Source organism: Manis pentadactyla, chromosome X, assembly GCF_030020395.1.
Source record: "Manis pentadactyla isolate mManPen7 chromosome X, mManPen7.hap1, whole genome shotgun sequence".
Classification (NCBI taxonomy): Eukaryota; Metazoa; Chordata; class Mammalia; order Pholidota; family Manidae; genus Manis; species Manis pentadactyla.
Window position 1 is genome coordinate 30,521,984 of NC_080038.1, and position 21,613 is coordinate 30,543,596.

The 21,613-nt window shown below is 38.3% G+C and overlaps 1 protein-coding gene and 1 pseudogene across 1 annotated transcript; one reads left to right on the forward strand and one right to left on the reverse strand.

The window, feature by feature from the left end:
* Window positions 1–1,006: 1,006 nt before the first annotated feature.
* On the reverse strand, window positions 1,007–1,602 carry LOC118917633 (40S ribosomal protein S24-like; annotated as a pseudogene).
* A 1,323-nt stretch (window positions 1,603–2,925) lies between these two features.
* On the forward strand, window positions 2,926–4,630 carry LOC118917635 (RNA polymerase II subunit A C-terminal domain phosphatase SSU72-like). The gene is made up of 2 exons (XM_036895670.2): window positions 2,926–4,385; window positions 4,498–4,630. Exon 1 carries the CDS (start codon window positions 3,799–3,801, stop codon window positions 4,381–4,383), a length of 585 nt encoding a protein of 194 aa, XP_036751565.2. The 5' UTR covers window positions 2,926–3,798; the 3' UTR covers window positions 4,384–4,385; window positions 4,498–4,630.
* Window positions 4,631–21,613: the final 16,983 nt, after the last annotated feature.

Sequence of the window (21,613 nt, forward strand, 5' to 3'; positions counted from 1 at the left end):
AGTTTCTGTGATATGATTGCCCTTGCACTGTTCACCATGTAAGAACTTATTCACTATGTAAGAACTTATTCACCATGTAAGAACTTGTTTGTTATGCTTCAGAAGATTGGAGACTGTTGAGAGTTAGGCTTGGGGTTGATTAATGATTGTGCATTGAGTCCCCTATACAGAATTTTATTGTTGTAAATAACCATTTGATCAATAAATATGAGAGGTGCCCTCTCAAAAATAAAAAAAATAAAAAAATAATAGGCTGATTTAAAAATACATCAAACTGCTTTAAACATACATATAAGAAGATGAACTGGGTATTCATAAGCAAAGAAATGAAACTTGATTCCTCGCTCTATAAACAAAAATTAATTTGAGATAGAACACAGACCTAAAGGTAAAAAGTAAAACTATAAAATTTGTATGTGAAAACATTGAATACCTTTGTGACTTAGAGGTGTGCAAACATTTCTAACACAGAGCAAAGAAAGCAATAACCATAAATTAAAATAATGATAAACTAGACTTCATAAAAACTTAACACTTTGTTCATCAAGAGATATTATTAAGAAAAGTAATGAACTATCTTCAGGCTGGGAGAAAATTTTGCAATACATATCTCAGAAAATGCTGGTGTCAATATGCATAAACAATTCTGGAAATTCAACAAAAAGAAAAAAAAAATTTTTAAATGAACAAAAAAGTTGAGTAGAACCCACACAAAGGAAGAGATATGAATGTCCAATGAGCACATGACAATGCATCCAACATCATTAGTTATCAGGGAAATGCAAAATAAAACCACAATTAGGTAACAAATCACACTCACCAGTTTGGCCAAAATTGAAAAGATTAACACTGCCAAATGTTAGTGAAGATATGGAGCCACTGGGACATTCATACATTATTTGTGGGAGTGAAACACCACATAACTACTTTGGAGAGAGACTTAGCAGTTTCTCATAAAACATGACGTATGCCTACTGTATATAACCCAATATGTCCCCTCTCTAGCTCACATTTTACTGGGACCAACATGGGCCTTTGCAGTTCCCTGACTGTCTTCGTTCTGTTCTTGCATTCCTTTCACTGTTTCTCCTCAAAGAGGCCATGTCCCGCAAGTCTGCGTTTTGGTTCATTTTTCTCTGTGAAATCCAAGGAATCATAAATCATGCCGAATCCAGTTGTCTTGCTACCACCAAAATGGATTCTGAAATCAAATACAAAGTTGGCATCTGGTGTGGTCTTGTACATTTTGGCTAGTTTTTTCCAAATTTCTCTTAGGTACTGTTGCCTTCCCAGGGTGAATGCCATTAATGACCATTTGTTTCCACAGAAGTAGTGGGTTGATCATGAACTTCCTGGTCCAGATAGTTACTATGCTGTTCATGATGGCTGTGGATCTTCAAGCAGCCAGGGAGGAAAAAGCTAATACCTCCAATTCTGATGCTCATTCTTTCCTGCCAGTTTCTCTAACCTCCTCCCTAACAAATGAATAAGTAAATCACAGCTAGTGTTGGTTGAGCATCTGTATACCAGACATAGTGTGTTCATTATGTATGTTATTCCATGTAATCGTCACTTCTACCCATGAGTTTGGTTCTGCTTGGCAAATAGCAAATCCAAGACTAGAAAAGGTTAAGCACTGTACCAAGGTCACAGCTGGTAAGGGTCAGCACCTAGAACCCAGTGAGCGTCTGGTCCTTGTTCAGTCATCTCTGACACGTTAAGTCATCTCTTAATACACACTTGGTGAAGCTGGGACTAGAACCCAGGTCTTCTGACACCTCACTTTGTGTTTTCCTATAAACCATAAGCATCCCTTCTTAATGCTAAAAGTTATGGTTCTCAATCCAAGATTTTTGAGTGAATCCTGAATTCCTTTAGTCAAACAAACAACCAGCTTTCAGAAAAACAGAGACAACATTTAGTAATTTTCTATTTGTTCTCTATTTGCTCTGAATGTTCGCTGGCCATTTTTTCTGCAGCTCTAATATACCTTTCGTTTCATCACAATCTCAGTTGATTTTCCCTAAATCTGTTATCAATGGGAGAAGAGGGCCAAGTCCCCTTCAGTCTCCAGGATGAAGCCCAACAGCGCCCCACCTTAATAAATACTACTGGACGATACTTGTGTCCTTCCTATGGAGTCTTCCCTTTCGATCAAACAGCTATAGACTTTGGAGTGTTTTTTCCCAATCTGATCCAAAACGTAGGGGACATTTTGTCTCCCAATAATCATAAATTTCCAATATAGGGCATTTAAGAAAAGCCCAATACCTAATTACTTAAACATTGAGATGATTCTATCAGAAGCAACCTGGGATTTCTGTACCCTCTTCACTTCAGCCCTTTATTGTCTAACCAGAAGTAGTTATTACGTTATCATGATCCCAAATAAAAAATAAACTCTATTTATTTTGTCAGGAGGTACTGATTCATTTCCCTCATTTCTGGTGGGTAGGCCCCTCTAGGTGACGCAGGGCAATACATTAGATGAGGTCTCAGGATAATTCTAACACAATCTACTTCAATATGCCTATGTAAAGAAAGATAACAACAGAGATGCAAACAACATTAAAATATTTAACAGAAGTTGCAGAGGGAATCCTCTGTACCAGCTACAGAAGGCAATCTCAGCTTGAAAGGGCCTTGGCCCTTATTAAGTAAGATGAATGGTGTGTACAGACAGAAGAGCAGAGCCAGGGTGGTACTGGGTGCCATGGGCCACAGGAAGATTATCTTACTGTTTTAGACTTAATCTTCTTAAAAAGTGTGAAGAAAAGACTGAGTGGGCTGATACTTATATGTCATAGGAACTTTGAATCTTCACAGGATTGGGGTCTTACACGTGTCTTTTAAAGGTAGCAATTTAAGAAAAATAAACCAACCTATAGGGGAATCCCTCATCAGAAGCAACTAGGATTGGAATTGGTTTGTTAATTGGCAAAATTGCCTGAAGTGGGGAATTGAAAAAAATATTTTAGCATGAAACTACACGTACATTTAGTTATCAGTCTTTTGACATAAATCTTAGGACTCTTCTTTGAGATTCACACAGTCATTCTTGAATAAGTCACATATATAGTAGCAGTAATAGTATTAATAATAGTTGAGCACTTACTATGTGTCAGGCGTTTTTAATACTCCCAGTACCTCTTTCAGGTAGAAATTGTTATCATCCCCATTTTACACATGAGGTTAAGAAACTTGCCTAAGATGACAGTCAATAAATGGTAAGATATGGTTAAAATACATGTTGTCTGGCTCTCAAGTTTACACTCTTAACCAGCAGAGCATCATCTTTAATTTCCATTTCTCGGTGTCCTTAGAGAAGGGCTTTTAGGAAACTAAAGACAATTGTGAAGTAATCTAAGTAAAGAATGCTTCCAGATTTTGTGATTTTTGTCAGAACTTTTAGTTGTCTCCCCCATACATCCTTTAATAGCAATTTTTATTAGCTATTCAATTGCATTACATCCTTCCTGAGTTTTTTAATGAAAACAACAGTTTTCCAGTTTATATTTTATCAGTTTATGAAATACTGAGTCAAATTATGCAATTCAAAGTGTACATGTAGAAGTATAACATTTGGGACCAAATTACGGATATATCTGATTATTGGAATAAATCGGTTTGGGAAGGAACATTGCTGTTCTTCGACAACCGAACTTGTGGGATCACAAATGGATCACAAATACGCATGCGCAGCTTTTGCGTCATTACGTCCCGCCCTGCAGTCGCTCCCTCAGAGGGCTGTCACCGAATGATCGCGCCTCATCGTTCGCTGACAGTGCGGCAACCACCATGGAGTCGCCCTCGCTCCGGGTGGCAGTGGTGTGCTCAAGTAACCAGAACCGCAGCATGGAGGCACACTACAGCCTCAGCAAACGAGGTTTTAACGTCCGTTCCTTTGGCACAGGAACCCACGTGAAGCTTACTGGACCATCACCCAACAAGCCAAACATTTATGATTTCAAAACTACATATGAGAAGATGTACAACGATCTCCTTAAAAAAGATCGAGATCTCTACACACATAATGGCATCTTACATCTGCTGGATAGAAACAGGAGAATCAAGCCCAGGCCAGAAAGGTTCCAGGACTGCAGAGATCAGTTTGACCTGATCTTCACCTGTGAAGAGAAAGTATATGACCGAGTTGTGGAAGATATGTATTCTAGAGAGCAAGAGACCTGCCAGCCAGTGCATGTGATCAACATAGACATCAAGGACAACGCAGAAGACGCCACCCTGGGGGCATTCCTCATCTGCGAGATGTGCCAGTGCTTCCTGTACACAGACGATATGGAGAATGACATGGATTTGCTGCTGCAGGACTTCGAGAGGAGGAAAAGCCGGTCCTTCCTCCACACTGTCTGCTTCTACTGAAGGTCTGGCCCGCCTGGTACCCCACAGCCCTGCCGGCTACCCTTCCAAAGCCAGCGTCTTGAGTTACCTTCTGTTTTTACTTCTCTGTTCCTAACTATTTACTCTTACTTTCAGGTATTCTGCCGGTGGATGAAAGCAGTAACCAATCAACTGTACGAGTGAAATGAGAAGATACACGTAGCTGCCGGATCAAGGACCATCAACTTTTTCCTATCCCACTTTTACTTTTTGTGTTATGTTACTTATGAAAAAAAAATAAGCAAATAAAATAAGTTCATAGTGCATCTTTCCCTGATGGTTGGTATCTATCATTGTCCCTCCCTTCCCCTTCTCCCCTAACTGGTTAGAAGATACAAATACCTGAATAAAGTAACAGGCTGTATCTTAACTGGGAAAGAACCTGCAATTGTCCAAAAAATAGAAGCTGCTGAAAAGTAAAGTAGGTATGTTTTAGTGCCCTAGAGTGTTCAGTGTGGTGTAGACATCAATTAAATGCTTTCCATTTATGTTTATGTTTAGTTGAAATGGGGATCATCAGTTCACAACTCTTGCAGGAGGAAGTCAGTTAAGAGAATTTCTGCCATATTTAAATTCATCCGTGTTTTACCACAATATGACAAATGGTACAGTAATTGCTTTTCAGGCTTTTGGCTAAGATTGAGTGCAGTCCCAGTGATACAGTGATGCTGCATAACAAATACCTTCATATGATTCCACAGGAATGTGTTGGATTTTCCATCTTTATTGAAAGTCTATCATGTCATAGACTCACAGACACTAGAAAGGACTGGTGGTTACCAAGGGGGAAGGAGAGGGAGATAAAAGGCACAAACATTCCCAATCATCATTTGGGTTGGTCACAGGGATAGTAGCACAGCATGGAGAATACAGCCAATGGTTCTGTAATATCTTCCTATGAACTAGTGAGGGTAAGGATTTAATAGTATGGTACCTATTGAACCACTGTACTGTATATTTGAAACTAATGTGAGAGCGTATTAATTAAAAGAAAATAATAAAGTCCAGCTTACCAGCAAAAAAAAAGTCTACCATGTCAGATATTTGATCTCATATATATTTATGTGTGTATATATACATATATATATAACTATCCTTTTATATATGAATATATACCCATAGGCTTTTTTATCATATAGCCTTTATACATGTATATATACGAATATGAGCATACCTCTAGAGATACTGCAATGTCTAGAGGTACTGCAGGTTTGGTTTCAGACTACCACAATACAGTGAGGCAAATGACTCACTTCATTTTGGCTTCCCAGCACATATAAAAGTTATGTTTACACTATACCATAGTCTATTCACTATGCAAAAGCTTTCTATCTAAAACAATGTACATACCTTAAATTTAAAAATACTTTATTGCCAAACAATGCTAATCATCATCTGAGCTTTCAGTGAGTCATAGTCACTGATTACCATAATAATGAGAAAGTTTGAAATATTGCGAGCATTACCAAAATGTGACAGTGACACAAATGCCTGTTTTTCCATCATTTAGTCTGAGGATGGAACAAATATATCTATACACAGAGTGGCTAATACTCTTACAGAAAATCTACAGTGTTTCTGGCCAGAAGATCCAGAGGACAGAGTCCATGGAAACCACAGCCACCAGAAAGCAAGGGGATAACACTGGAAAGGAGGGGTGTACACGTGTGTGTGAGTGTGTGTATGTGTGTGTGTGTGTACCAATTTCTCTCTATAAACTTTGCTCAGTTCTGTGGTTGAATCCTGACCTGCACAACCTAACACAAAGAACTGAAACTGGAGCTGTTGCCACCTCAGGAGATTCAGACCACGCAGTTTGAAACCAAGTAAATGATGTACCTGATTTAAAAATAAACAAAATATCAATATGAACTCTCCTAGAGACTAAAACAGATGCTAGTCTCCACACATAACACTCACAATATCCAGGGTAAAACCAAAATCACACAACAAAATGGGAAAATGTAGCCCAATTTTTAAGAGAAAAGCCTATCAAGCAAGATCAATCCTAAGATGACCCATTTGTCTGAATTATTAGGCAAGGATATTAAAGGAGCTATTTATGTGCACATAAAATACTTCCTGAAGTATATAAAAATACTCCCACAATGAATATAAAGACTGGGAGTCTCAACAAAAAAATTGGAACTATAAAAAAGAACCCAGTGGACTACGCTGATGGACAGTGATTGTAATGGGGTATGTGGTAGGGACTTGATAATGGGGGGAATCTACTAACCACAGTGTTGCTCATGTAATTGTATATTAATGCTACCAAAATTTAAAAAATAAATAAATAAAAATAAAAAAAGAACTGAGTGGAAATTTTAGAACTGAAATCATACAGAGTTGCAATCCACCTCTCAGTTATTAATTACAAAGTAAAATTAATTTTTTATAACAGCAACAAAAGGAGCAAGGTTTCCCCCCATCACCTCCTACCCTTTTCACTGAGGAGAGTCTGAGGGTGCAGGGAGTAAAATCTAAGTAAGGAGTGTTGGAGTCACTTTCCTTCCATACAGGAGTTTAAAGTCTTAGCATTTTGTGAACCCAAATACACTCACCTAAGAGGAATGTAACAAATAAAAATGTCCTTGTTATTAATGATTTATATATTTTAATTAGACTGAGAATATTGGAAAAGAACCCTTTTTATGACAGTACTGAAAGTCCTTGGTGGCCATAATTATTGGTTACATCACTTCCCATTTAAGGACAGATCATTTCAATAGGCTTAGAGCAACGCTGCTAGTGATAAAAATCCATAGTCCTCAAACTACTCATCACTCTGAATCCTATGCTCTTGCAACTCTCTCTCAAAACCCATTTCCCTTTAAGGCCCATCTTTTAACTTCTCTTACATAAATAAATCATTTCATTTGTAGGAAAATAATAAAGTTATCAGTAGTAAGTGGCTGGCAGAGGAAAGACGGGGTGAGGGGGGCAGAGGCAAAGGATGTATAAATGCCACAGGCATCTTAGAGGAAAGGAATAGAGTTTCCAGCCATACTCTCAATAGATGAAATTTCTTTCTTAAATTATCACTCATTTTCTGGGACCACCCTAGGAAACCATATGAAATGTGTTAAAACACTCTCTGAACATTTCATTTTATATGTTCTGAAAAATCACATTGTGTTAAAGGATGAGAAAAAAATCACAGTGATGCTGAGATGTACATTGCATTATTGTTCTCCGCCATTTTCTACTGTGTTACAATAGTCACTCATGACTTTTTTTATTATGGATGGCATTTTAGTTCTATCTGATGTCAGGCATCTTTGCTTTTAATGCTATGATCTCAACGAACACTCTGTTTTGTTCTTTTGTTTTCAACTGAATTTCAGTATATACCTTGTGCCTACTTTTCCTTCTTTTGTTCACAAATATTAACAGCCCTCCAGCACCTAAAAAGAAGAGCAGACAAAACACATACTGATGTTGTAGTGAAGACAATGTTATTATAGTTGTAAAAGGTGACATTCATTAATAACAGGAGCCCTTTCTCTGTCCACATTCTCCCTCGGCTGATACTTGTAGAAGCCCACAACACAACGGATCTTCATATGGCTTCTTAGATGTTTTTCCTCACAATTCTCAGAACAAATAATAATTGTGCCTCAAGGCTAAAGGAACAATGACACATCCACCTCATTTTTCTTTAAGAAGTGCACTCTTGTTTCTGTTATGTCCAGTCACTGCCTTCCGGATTCCCTCGCAGAGTTTCTTACTGGGTAAAATGTTTGCTGCAAGCTGATGTATTGAAATCGCAGATTGCAAATATATTTGGAGTTTCAATTATCTTGTGAGAACAGGGGGGAGACACCGAGTCTTTTGAAAACTTTCTGATGAAACGCATTAAGTCTGCACTGCTTTTCAAATTCAGGCCTGTGCAGGTGACAACTGGCTTTGCTGAGGGTCTCCAAGACCACCATCACATTGAGAGAGTCACCAAAAGGAGTCCTGGGACTCAGCATATAGCTAGCTGTACACCTGGCGAAGATTCATCCTGGTGACAGAGTTGGGACATACAGCCGGACCACGAAGGGAGAAGACTGAGGGAGAATCTGGAAGAATCCATAAGCAGGCTTCCCTTTGCTCTCTTCCTCCTGAGGGGTCACCAAGAGCACACTCAACAACCAGCAACAAAAATGCGGCAACATGTGTGCGATGTTTCTGCCTAGGGAAGCCCATTAGAGACACCTTTGATCAAATACTTAATGAATAGTAAATGATCATCATGCCACACAGTTAATAAACGTATGTGTTGTGTATGTATGTGTCTTCATGAGAAAATCTCATAACTGTATGGCAAGAAGTGTAAGAAATGTTTGTGTCATCATAATCATCACCTAAGTTATTTATTGTGTAGAACACTGTGGGCAAGATTTGTTTAGAAATAGACAGCCTATCCTTGCATAGGCATCAAGTGAGTAATACTTAATATGAAATTAATAGTGTGGTAGTCCTCTTACTGTTTTATAATTTTTCTTTCAAAAATTACAATATACAGCATGCCTCTCTTATCAGCTTATCATCATAGGTAAATGGTTTTAAAAAAATGTAACATTTCCAATACTGTATTATGAATATGTAAATCTAAATGATCAATTCATGAACCTTTATGCCTATAAATAAATATGAATTCCTTCATTTGTCTTTTCATTTGTAATGTCTAATTTTAGTAATACATATAACATTAAAGTGTTTTGTATCATATAAGAAAACATTGATGTAGGTAGTGACAGATGATTAATCTTATAAATGAATTTACGTAAATGTATACAACATAGACAAATACAGTACAGTACTATAAATGTATTTTCTCTGTGTGGTTTTCTTAATAACATTTTCTTTTCTCTATCTGACTTTATTTGTTAAGAATATAGTATATGGGATCATGGGAAGATGGTGGCATGAGTAGTTCAGAGGAAATCTCCTCCCCAAACATATATATTTATGAAAATGCAATAAATACAACTATTCCTAAAAGAGACACCAGTGGATGCAGTACAACAGCCAGGATACATCTACATCTGTGAGAACTCAACATCACACCAAGGGGGTAAGATACAAGCCGCGGCCAGGCGGGACCCGAACGCTCCCCCACCCCAAAACCCGGTGGGAAGAAAGGAGTCAGAACAGGGAGGGAGTGTGAGCCCAGGACTGATAAACAACCAGCTCTAGAAATCCGCACCTGGAATGCAGACACAAGGTGCACGGGGTGCTGGATATTAGAGAAACGGAAAAGCAAAACCTGTGGGCAGGCCCCTGCAACTGGCACCCCCGAGACAAAAGAAAAGCGAGTGCTTTCTGCAAGTCTTAAAGAGACAGGGACCCCATAGCTGGAAGAAGTTGTCGTGGCACACATAGCCAGGAGCTGGGAATCCCGGGGAAACTTAGGCGCCCTAAACCCCAGGGAGGCAGTGCAGCTCTGAAGCCCCTCACGGCACCAAGCAGCCTGCCAGTTGTTCCTCCAACTGGCGCAGACCCCGAAACACCAGCCCAGTAGCAGGAGAGTGGCAGCATGTGCCAGCGATGGCAGCGCTGGAAGGGACTGGGAGCAGATCCGTGCACCAGCAGCGCCAGATGGGAACAAGAGAGGCTTGTAGAGCCCACAGCGGCACGACTAAACAGCCCGGGCACGGCTAGCACGCACAGGTGGCAGTGAAGCTAGAGGAGCCCAGTAGAGGCCCACACGGGAGAGCCCCGCGTGCACCTGCAGTGGAGCCAGAGGGAGCAGGCATGCTCTCAGCAGCCAACTGGAATCCCAGCCCAACACACAGCCGCCCAGACCAGCACCAAAGGCCGCTGCTACCACACAGCTGCCCGGAAGGGGTGCTGCTAGCACGGAGGAGCACACCAGGTGTGCCTGCCACTCCCTGCAGGGCTCCGTGCTGTTCTGATGGACACCTCGCCCACAGCAGCTTAGGGGACTAACCTGGTGGCTGCTCCAGGAGTGCAGGTAACTGTCACAGGCAGCGGAGAAGGGCAAGGCATCCAGCAAGCAGGAAAGGACTTTCTTCTCCCAGCTGACACATCCACAACCTGCCTACAGCCACTGCTATCACCATGAAAAGGCAAAAAAATTTAGTCCAGTCCAAGATAGTTCAAACAACACCTGAGAAAGGATCTGCACAGGCAGAGCTAACCAGTCTCCCCAAAAAAGAATTCAAAATAAAAATCATGAACATGCTAACAGAGCTACAGAAAAATATGCAAGAGCTAAGGGATGAAGTCCGGAGGGAGAGTACAGATGCCCGGAGGGAGATTACAGACGTCTGGAGGGACATTACAGAAGTGAAACAAACTCTGGAAGGATTTATAAGCAGAATGGATAAGATGCAAGAGGCCATTGATGGAATAGAAACCAGAAACAGGAATGCATAGAAGCTGATGCAGAGAGAGATAAAAGGATCTCCAGGAATGAAACAATATTAAGAGAACTGTGTGACCAAGCCAAAAGGAACAATATCTGCATTATAGGGGTACCAGAGGAATAAGAGAGAGAAAAAGGGATAGAAAGTGTCTTTGAAGAAATAATTGCTGACAACTTCCCCAAACTGGGGGAAGAAATAGATGCTCAGACTACAGAGGCACACAGAACTCCTGAGAGACGGGACACAAAGAGGACAATACCAAAACACATAATAATTAAAATGGCAAAGATCAAGGACAAGGACAGAGTATTAAAGGCAGCCAGAGAGAGTAAAAAGGTCACCTACAAAGGAAAACACATCAGGCTATCATCAGATTTCTCAACAGAAACCTTACAGGCCAGAAGAGAATGGCATGATATATTTCATGCTATGAAACAGAAGGGCCTTGAACCAAGGATACTGTATCCAGCACGATTATCATTTAAATATGAAGGAGGGATTAAACAATTTCCACACAAGTAAAAGTTGAAGGAATTTGCCTCCCACAAACCACCTCTACAGGGTATTTTAGAGGGACTGCTCTAGATGGGAGCACTCCTAAAAAGAGCACAGAACAAAACACCCAACATATGAAGAATAGAGGAGGAGGAAAAAGAAGGGAAAGAAATAATCATCAGACTGTGTTTATAACAGCTCAATAAGTGAGTTAAGTCAGACAGTAAGGTAGTAAACAAGCTAAACTTGAACCTTTGGTAACCAGCAATCTAAAGCCTGCAATGGCAATAAGTACATATCTTTCAATAATCACCATAAATGTAAGTGGACTGAATGCACCAAATCAAAAGACACAGAGTAATAGAATGGATAAAAAAGCAAGACCCATCTATATGCTGCTTACAAGAAACTCACCTCAAACCAAAAGACATACACGACTAAAAGTCAAGGGATGGAAAAAGATATTTCATGCAAACAACAAAGAGAAAAAAGCAGGTGTTGCAGTACTAGTATCAGACAGAATAGACTTCAAAACAAAGAAAGTAACAAGAGATAAAGAAGGACATTACATAATGATAAAGGGCTCAGTCCAGCAAGAGGATATAACCATTATAAACATATATGCACCCAATACAGGAGCACCAATATATGTGAAACAAATACTAACAGAATTAAAGGAGGAAATAGAATGCAATGCATTCATTTTGGGAGACTTTAACACACCACTCACTCCAAAGGACAGATCCACCAGACAGAAAATAACTAAGGACACAGAGGCACTGAACAACACACTAGAACAGATGGACCTAATAGACATCTATAGAACTCTACACCCAAAAGCAACAGGATACACATTCTTCTCAAGTGCACATGGAACATTCTCCAGAATAGACCACATACTAGGCCACAAAAAGAGCCTCAGTAAAGCCAAAAAGATTGAAATCTTATCAGCCAATTTTTCAGACACAAAGGTATAAAACTAGAAATAAATTGTACAAAGAAAGCAAAAAGGCTAACAAACACATGGCGGCTTAACAACATCCTCCTAAATAATCAATGGATCAACAACCAAATTAAAATGGAGATCCAGCAATATATGGAAACAAATGACAACAACAACACAAAGCCCCAACTACTGTGGAACGCAGTGAAAGCAGTCTTAAGAGGAAAGTATATAGCAATCCAGGCATATTTAAAGAAGGAAGAAAAATCCCAAATGAATAGTCTAATGTCACAATTATCGAAATTGGAAAAAGAAGAACAAATGAGGCCTAAGGTCAGCAGAAGGAGGGACATAATAAAGATCAGAGAAGAAATAAATAAAATTGAGAAGAATAAAACAATACAAAAAATCAATGAAACCAAGAGCTGGTTCTTCGAGAAAATAAACAAAATAGATAAGCCTCTAGCCAGACTTATTAAGAGAAAAAGAGAGTCAACACACATCAACAGAATCAGAAACGAGAAAGGAAAAATCACAACGGACCCCACAGAAATACAAAGAATTGTTAGAGAATACTATGAAAACCTATATGCTAACAAGCTGGAAAACCTAGGAGAAATGGACAACTTCCTAGAAAAATACAACCTTGCAAGACTGACCCAGAAAGAAACAGAAAATCTAAACAGAGCAATTACCAGCAATGAAATTGAATTGGTAATCAAAAAACTACCCAAGAACAAAACCCCCAGGCTGGATGGATTTACCTCAGAATTTTATCAGACACATAGAGAAGACATAATACCCATTCTCCTTAAAGTTTTCCAAAAAATAGAAGAGGAGGGAATACTCCCAAACTCACTCTATGAAGCCAACATCACCCTAATACCAAAACCAGGCAAAGACCCCACGAGAAAAGAAAACTACAGACCAATATCCCTGATGAACATAGATGCAAAAATACTCAACAAAATATTAACAAATCGAATTCAAAAATACATCAAGAGGATCATACATGACCAAGTGGGATTCATCCCAGGGATGCAAGGATGGTACAACATTCGAAAATCCATCAACATCATCCACCACATCAACAAAAAGAAGGACAAAAACCACATGATCATATCCATAGATGCTGAAAAAGCATTCGACAAAATTCAACATCTGTTCATGATAAAAACTCTCAACAAAATGGGCATAGAGGGAAAGTACCTCAACATAATAAAGGCCACATATGATAAACCCACAGCTAAAATCATACTGAACAGCGAGAGGCTGAAAGCTTTTCCTCTGTGATCGGGAACAAGACAGGGATGTCCACTCTCCCCACTGTTATTCAACATAGTACTGGAGGTCCTAGCCACGGCAATTAGACAAAACAAAGAAATACAAGGAATCCAGATTGGTAAAGAAGAAGTTAAACTGTCACGATTTGCAGATGACATGATATTGTACATAAAAATCCCTAAAGACTCCACTCCAAAACTACTAGAACTAATATCGGAATTCAGTAAAGTTGCAGGATACAAAATCAACACACAGAAATCTGTGGCTTTCCTATACACTAACAATGAACTAATAGAAAGAGAAATCAGGAAAACAATTCCATTCACAATTGCATCAAAAAGAATAAAATACCTAGGAATAAACCTAACCAAGGAAGTGAAAGACCTATACCCTGAAAACTACAAGGCACTCTTAAGAGAAATTAAAGAGGTCACTAACAAATGGAAACTCATCCCATGCTCCTGGCTGGGAAGAATCAATATCATCAAAATGGCCATCCTGCCCAAAGCAATATACAGATTTGATGCAATCCCTATCAAATTACCAACAGTATTCTTTAATGAACTGGAACAAATAGTTCAAAAATTCATATGGAACCGTCAAAGACCCCGAATAGCCAAAGCAATCCTGAGAAGAATAAAGTGGCGGGGGGGAATTCACTCCCCAACTTCAAGCTCTACTACAAAGCCATAGTAATCAAGACAATTTGGTACTGGCACAAGAACAGAGCCACAGACCAGTGGAAGAGAATAGAGACGCCAGACATTAACCCAAACATATATGGCCAATTAATATACAATAAAGGAGCCATGGACATACAATGGGGAAAGGACAGTCTCTTCAACAGATGGTGCTGGCAAAACTGGACAGCTACATGTAAGAGAATGAAACTGGATCACTGTCTAACCCCATACACAAAAGTAAACTCCAAATGGATCAAAGGCCTGAATGTAAGTCATGAAACCATAAAACTCTTAGAAAAAAAAATAGGCAAAAATCTCATGGACATAAACATGAGTGACTTCTTCATGAACATATCTCCCTGGCAAGGGAAACAAAGGCAAAAATGAACAAGTGGGACTATATCAAGCTAAAAAGCTTCTGTACAGCAAAGGACACCATCAATAGAACAAAAAGGTATCCTACAGTATGGGAGAATATATTTATAAATGACAGATCCGATAAAGGATTGACATCCAAAATATATAAAGAGCTCACACACCTCAACAAATAAAAAGCAAATAATCCAATTAAAAAATGGGCAGAGGAGCTGAATAGACAGTTCTCTAAAGAAGAAATCCAGGTGGCCAATAGGCACATGAAAAGATGCTCCACATCACTAATCATCAGAGATATGCAAATTAAAACCACAGTGAGATACCACCTCACACCAGTAAGGATCGCTATCATCGAAAAGACAAACAACAACAAATGTTGGCGAGGGTGTGGACAAAGGGGAACCCTCCTACACTGCTGGTGGGAATGTAAATTAGTTCAACCATTGTGGAAAGCAGTATGGTGGTTCCTCAGAATGCTCAAAATAGAAATACCATTTGATCCAGGAATTCCACTTCTAGGAATTTACCCTAAGAATGCAGCACTCCAGTTTGAAAAAGACAGATGCACCCCTATGTTTATTGCTGCACTATTTACAATAGCCAAGATATGGAAGCAACTAAATGTCCATCAGTAGATGAATGGATAAAGAAGATGTGGTATATATACACAACGGAATATTACGCAGCCATAAGAAAAAAACAGACCCTACCATTCACAACAACATGGATGGAGCTAGAGGGTATTATGCTCAGTGAAATAAGCCAGGTAGAGAAAGACAAGTACCAAGTGATTTCACTCATATGTGGAGTATAAGAACAAAGGAAAACTGAAGGAACAAAACAGCAGCAGAATCACAGAACCCAAGAATGGACTAATAGTTACCAAAGGGAAATGGACTGGGGAGGATGGGTGGGATGGAAGGGATAAGGGTGGGGAAAAAGAAAGAGGGCATTACAATTAGCATGTATAGTGCGTGGGGGGCACGGGGAGGGCTGCGCAACACAGAGAAGACAGGTAGTGATTTTACAGCATCTTACTATGTAGATGGACAGTGACTGTGAAGGAGTATGTGGGGGGGCTTGGTGAATGGGGGAACCTAGTAAACATAATGTTCTTTCTGTAATTGTAGATTAATGATACCAAAATAAAAATAAATAAATAAATAAATAAATAAATAAATAAATAAATAAATAAATAAAAGAATATAGTATATGATATATATAACATACAAAATATGTGTTAATCAACAGTTTATGTTATCACTATGGCTTTCAGTCAACAGTAGGATATTAGCCATTAGTTGTGGGGGAATCAAATCAAACACAAAACATAGATTTTCAACACCATGGGGTGTTGACACCCTTAACCCCTGCATGTTAAAGAGTCAGCTCTATACAGTATTCTACCTTTGCATGACATAGAGGATAAAAAGGGACTTTGTGTGTGCATATGCACATATTTATATACACTCATTTCATTCAGATTGGACAAGGTACTGCAGGAGCCTCCAAGCCTGTGCAAAGATCTGCTCTCTCCTACTTGACAGAAACAGGTGGTGCTCCAATTCTTTTGCTGGGGTACCAGGCTGGGAGCAAGGGTAGCCAGGGTAGATGTGTGTATGTGTGTGTGTTTCTGTGTGTGTGTCTGTGTATGTATAATAAATATAAATATTTATATATTAAAAAAACCCGGTCTGATAATGTTCTGTCTACAAGAAATCTTCAAATTTAATGATGTAGGTTGTTTGAAAGAAAATGACTGAAAAAAGATATACCATCAACAGTTACAATTTTTTAAAAACAGGAAAGGTAAAATTAGTGTCATATAAAAAAGTAAACTTCAGAGAAAGGAAAATTACTAGAGACCAAGAGGAGCATTACATAATTATAAAATATTGATACACCAGGAAGATATACAATCCTAATGGGTCTTCAATATAACAGAGCTTCGGACGTACATGAAGCAACAACTGGCAGAGCTGAAAGAAGAAATAAATACAGCATTATAGCTGTGTGCTGTAAACATCCTCCCTTGGCAACTGCTAGAACTACTATTAGAAAGTCAGCCAGGATATATGGGACCCAGATAATAAAATTAACTGGCAGAATGTAAATGACATCTGTAGCCCACTCAGTAAAACAACAGCAGAGGACATATTTGTTTCAAGCTCATGTGGACACTCACCAAGATAGACCATATTCTGCATCATAAAACAAAACTTCAACAAAGAGTGCACCATCAGACAATACACATCAGTGGTCAAAGAATCAGAGAATCTCTAGCTAGAAGCAACCTTATAGATGACCTGGTACATCCCCCTGCTATTTAGGAGATGCAGAATCCTTGCCCGAGGTCACACACCTTGTGTCTTCAGAATTTAGATACCCACACATTGTTATACATTGAATGTTCTGTGATTAAATGTGGTAATATGATGAGGATTTGAAAATGATAAAAGCTGAGATGTTAAAGACAAAAAAAGATTCATGAGTCTGTATTCATAGTTAAAATAAAAAGAGTGGGGGTTGGGAAGAGAGAAGTGGAGGAAAAGTTTTTCTTTAGCATAAGAATCAGAGCTAATAAAAAATAGCAAGGATGACAGACTTATAATTGATACTGGTAGGGAAACTAAATGGATACTAAAATGACCAAATGCAAGGTTGTAAGGAAGAAGGTTATTCACATTGTCTCAAATTATCACCCCCTCCCCAAATTACTTATAAGCGGGAGAGATGACCTTTATAATATAAAGATTTGGCACACACAACCTTAACCAAGTGATTAAACGTAAAATCTCCAATAATGGGATGTTGTGCCTCCTGATGTGTGCAGTGAGTACACAATAAATGAATCTTACCAAAATGTTTAGTTTGAACTGAATACTGAAGAAAGATGAAATAAATCAAAGTAGATCAATGCAATGTAAATTAGAGCTCTAAATAGATTTAGGTAGCTCTGTATGTCCTAATACGGAATGATTTCCAAGATATGTAACATGAAATAAAGACACAGAATGTTTTGAACAGAAAACAACAACAAAGAAATCCATAACATGCAGTATTCTACAAGACAACTGGCCTGGACCCTTTAAAATGCAAGTATCATAAAAGACATAACAAGGTGGGAGAGAATTTTTAGGTGAAATGAGACTTAAGCAATCTGATGACTGAATTCATGTACAATCTGTGATTGCTTCTCAGCTGGGAAAAAAAGATACAATTAAAAAAAACTGTAAGGAACATTTTGGGGACAATGGGGAAGTTTCACTGTGAAGCATGTATTAAATAATATTAATGTATCTATGTTAAATCTTCGTGTATGATAATAGCATTGTAGTTATGTCGTAGAAAATCTTTTTTCTAAGGCCATACATGTTTTAGAGAAGAAATTATGTCTAAGGATAGAGACAGGATGTAAAGAAAGATTCCCCAAAGTTAAGAATTGATGAAATAGGTGAATCTGTGTGAAAGTATAGGGCTAATCATTGTACCGGGCTCTCCTTCAGATGTGAAATTCTTCAAAATAAAAAGTTGTGTCTTGAGGGGAGGGAGGTGATAAAAAACTAAATGGCCAAAGAAAAAAAAAGAAAATTAAAAACTAAAATTTATTCCTACAGATTTAATTAAATGGAACCATATTTTACTTTAAGATGGGATTTGCTTAAGCTGAACTATCTTGGATCATGGGAAAAACATTATATATTATATTTATATTTAATTCTTTATGAAAAGGAGATAAGCTCTATAGATATTAAATACATGAGCTGAAAATGCTACATGTACATATTTCACAAGTGAATATACCTACATTGAAGTGAATGCTGAAAAATATTTTCTAATTGAGGTGTACGATTTTAAAATATACTTTGAAACCACTGTACACAGAGCAGTATTTCTGAGAGTGCGGTCTTCTGACAGCCTACACTGGAATAAGCTGTGATGGCTCAGATGGTAGGGTTTTGCCCCAGACATAATGAAGATCAACTGAGTGTGGACCTGGGAATCTAAATTTTGATGAGTTCCTATAATTGTTGTTTACTGAATTTTGAGAGCTACTAAACAAAAAAAAAAAAAGAGTCCCAAAGATTAGGACTCCCAAACAGGATTTAAAAATAATTAAAGTATTTGTAAGCAAGTTGAGTCTCAGATTACTTTTCTGAAAAGTGGTTATGACAATAATTTTACACCTACCTTTCCATAGTACAAAAATGTGAGCTATTTGTTATGAGCGAAACAAAGACGATCCAATTACACTAAGGTATAAAGAGACTGCTTCATATTTGGTACTTTAACTTCCCTGCCCGCCAATCTCAAATCTCCCAGTACTGTTTATTTACTAATTCAAATATTTAAATAGTTGATAGTCTGAATTTAGGAGAGATTTTGAGAATGTGGGAGTTCTTGTACCTATTTGTCTCTCTTTTGGTGTATAAAGCTTTGCACACCCTGATTGGCAATTTACAGTGATCACTACATATTTAACATAAATATTTATTCAACTCTAGAGGCACTTCAGATAAGATTCAGAGGGCCTCCAGGGACAAGAATTTCAGAAAAAATTCTAACATGTGAAATGAAGTATTTTTGCCTCTTTGTGTCCCATATGATTAACATGTCATAAATATGCTATGTTGTGTGTTTTATTACCTTAGTGCTGGTGAACACTCTGATCAAAATTAACCCTGAGTCAAAAACAACTCAACACAGTATTCTGTTTACATTTATCAACCCTTAAAATGGAAGCTGATATTTGTAAAACTCATACATTAAGTTAATTGGTATGCATACCATTATACCTAGTGCCATTTTGTTTTGCTGTTACATAAAATTACTGGAAATTTTATGGAAAAGAATCCACTTATATTTAAATATCTGAATCAAATCACTAATATTGGATTAATATTTCAATTAAGTAAAAGGAGTAAATAATCTCAAGACTACAGTTACTTTAGTAGAAAAGTAATCAAAACAGCTACTTTGCATGCATTGATTACTACTTCATTCATTTATGCAACTTTTAGGTATATAATCCACAGTGATATTTCAGAAGTAGAATACCACACAAAATTAAAATACAATATGCATATGTATGTATGTGTATTACAAATATGAAGGAGTTCTGGAATGTGCATGTGACAGTTTTCAGCACCAAATAGATACTGACTAAATATTCAACTCCTGCTTTATCAACATATATGCCAACACTGAAATACTCATTAAGGTAGGAATAAAGCTATGAGTTCATGTCATCCCTGCCATTAACAAGCACACAAATTAGCAGGTTTGGAATATGGTTATATGAGCCAGGGCACACACATACATATAATGGAGATGTGCCCTTAAATTCTTAATGTGTACATCAGGTCCTAATTTCTAATGTTTTAATTCAGATCCTTGCTTTCCATTCCTGGCTACCTTCCCTCTTCAACCTCTATTCCAGCTAGCAGGGTGGAAACCTGACAGCAGGGGCAGGGGTGGAGGACAGAATACTGATGAGAAAGAATTGTGGGAATCGAGTCCATGGATACCAGTCACTGAGCAAGGGTACGTGTCCAGGATGAACAAGGAGACCAAGATGAGAAATGCAAGCATGTATGGATCAGGCTAAGCCCGGGTCTGATGGCAGAATTAAAAAGAGAAAGGAGATACCCAAGAGCTGAGAAAATGTGTAAGGAGTGGCAGCCAGGGGCATGTCTTGAGGTGCTTGGATAGGATGGAGGCAGGCCTCTTTCCCTGAAATCTGAGTGGAGGAAGCAAAAAGAGGAGTCATTCTTTAGAGCCTCATCAGTATGGGGTTTTATAAGCATCATCTGTAAGCACACAGTTCAGAATGACAAGCGGTCTTGGAGAAGACAGCTAGGCAGGTCCAAGCCCCTGCTGCATCACTTACTCATTACAATGGCTTTGAGAAATCTCTAAGCCTCAGGTTCCACATCTAAAAAGCCTAAGAGCTTTTGTTTTCTTTGTTTTTTTTTTTATGATTGAGCGCAGTCACGTTTATAGAGCTCAACTGTGCAACATAGTGGGTGTATAACAAATCCTAGCTTCCTAGGCTATTTGAAAGCTTTTTGGTAGCATCCTGCTCCTCATGGGACTCATTAATGGTCTGCTTGGGAGACATCTTGCTATTCTCCTGGTGTTCAGGCCAACTCCTCTTGGGCCACTCTATCTCATTCACCTTTAGAAGCTGGCATGGATTAAGATATGAATAAACCCCTGAAAAATAACCTTTTCAATACCTTACCTTGCATAATGTTCAATTGAAAGAACTTAAGAGACACACAATAGAATTAAAGAATTAAAATTTAATTAAATAGAATTAAAATAGTCTTTGAATGTCAAAGGGCAATATTTTTGAGAGGAGTGATTAAATGGAAAGAGCCAAGACATCAGCAGAAGGAAAGGCATTAAATTGGGCAATATAAAAGGTCGAATGAGTTTGCAATTCCAAAAATGTTGCCTTCTAGGCAAAATCATGATTTTTAAAAGGTATTTTTATCTCTCTCTCTCTCTCTATCAGTTCTATCATCTACCTACCTATTGAAAGAGAAACAAGGAATGCAGGATCTGAAATACGTACGGTGAGATCTCTCTCACTCATCAGTCACCCTCTTGGTGCTACATTACTTAGTCTTCTAATAAACTTCCCTACGGGATCTCCGTGAGTGCCACAGCACCTGCAGGAACATATACATCTTCTTTTGAAAGACAGCAAGGGATTAATTAGTCATATCATGAAATAATTTCCAGACATTTACAAATAAATATTTCAATGAGACAGTACTAATTTAGCACCATTTTTAAAGAGTACATTTGGCATATATGTTGAACATTTTTATTCTTCTTGTCAGGCATGTGTCCTTGTGGCCCTTCAATGATTCAGGCCAAATTATGAGGTCTAGTCGCAACTCATAAGGAATATGAATACAAGGAGACATGTGCATGGTGGTAGAAAAGAAGAATCCACAAAAGAAAGGCGGAGGTTTTGACACACAGAGACTTCCTCAGCAAGAAAGGAAACGAGGAATCTTTGCATAAAGTAAAAGGAGAAA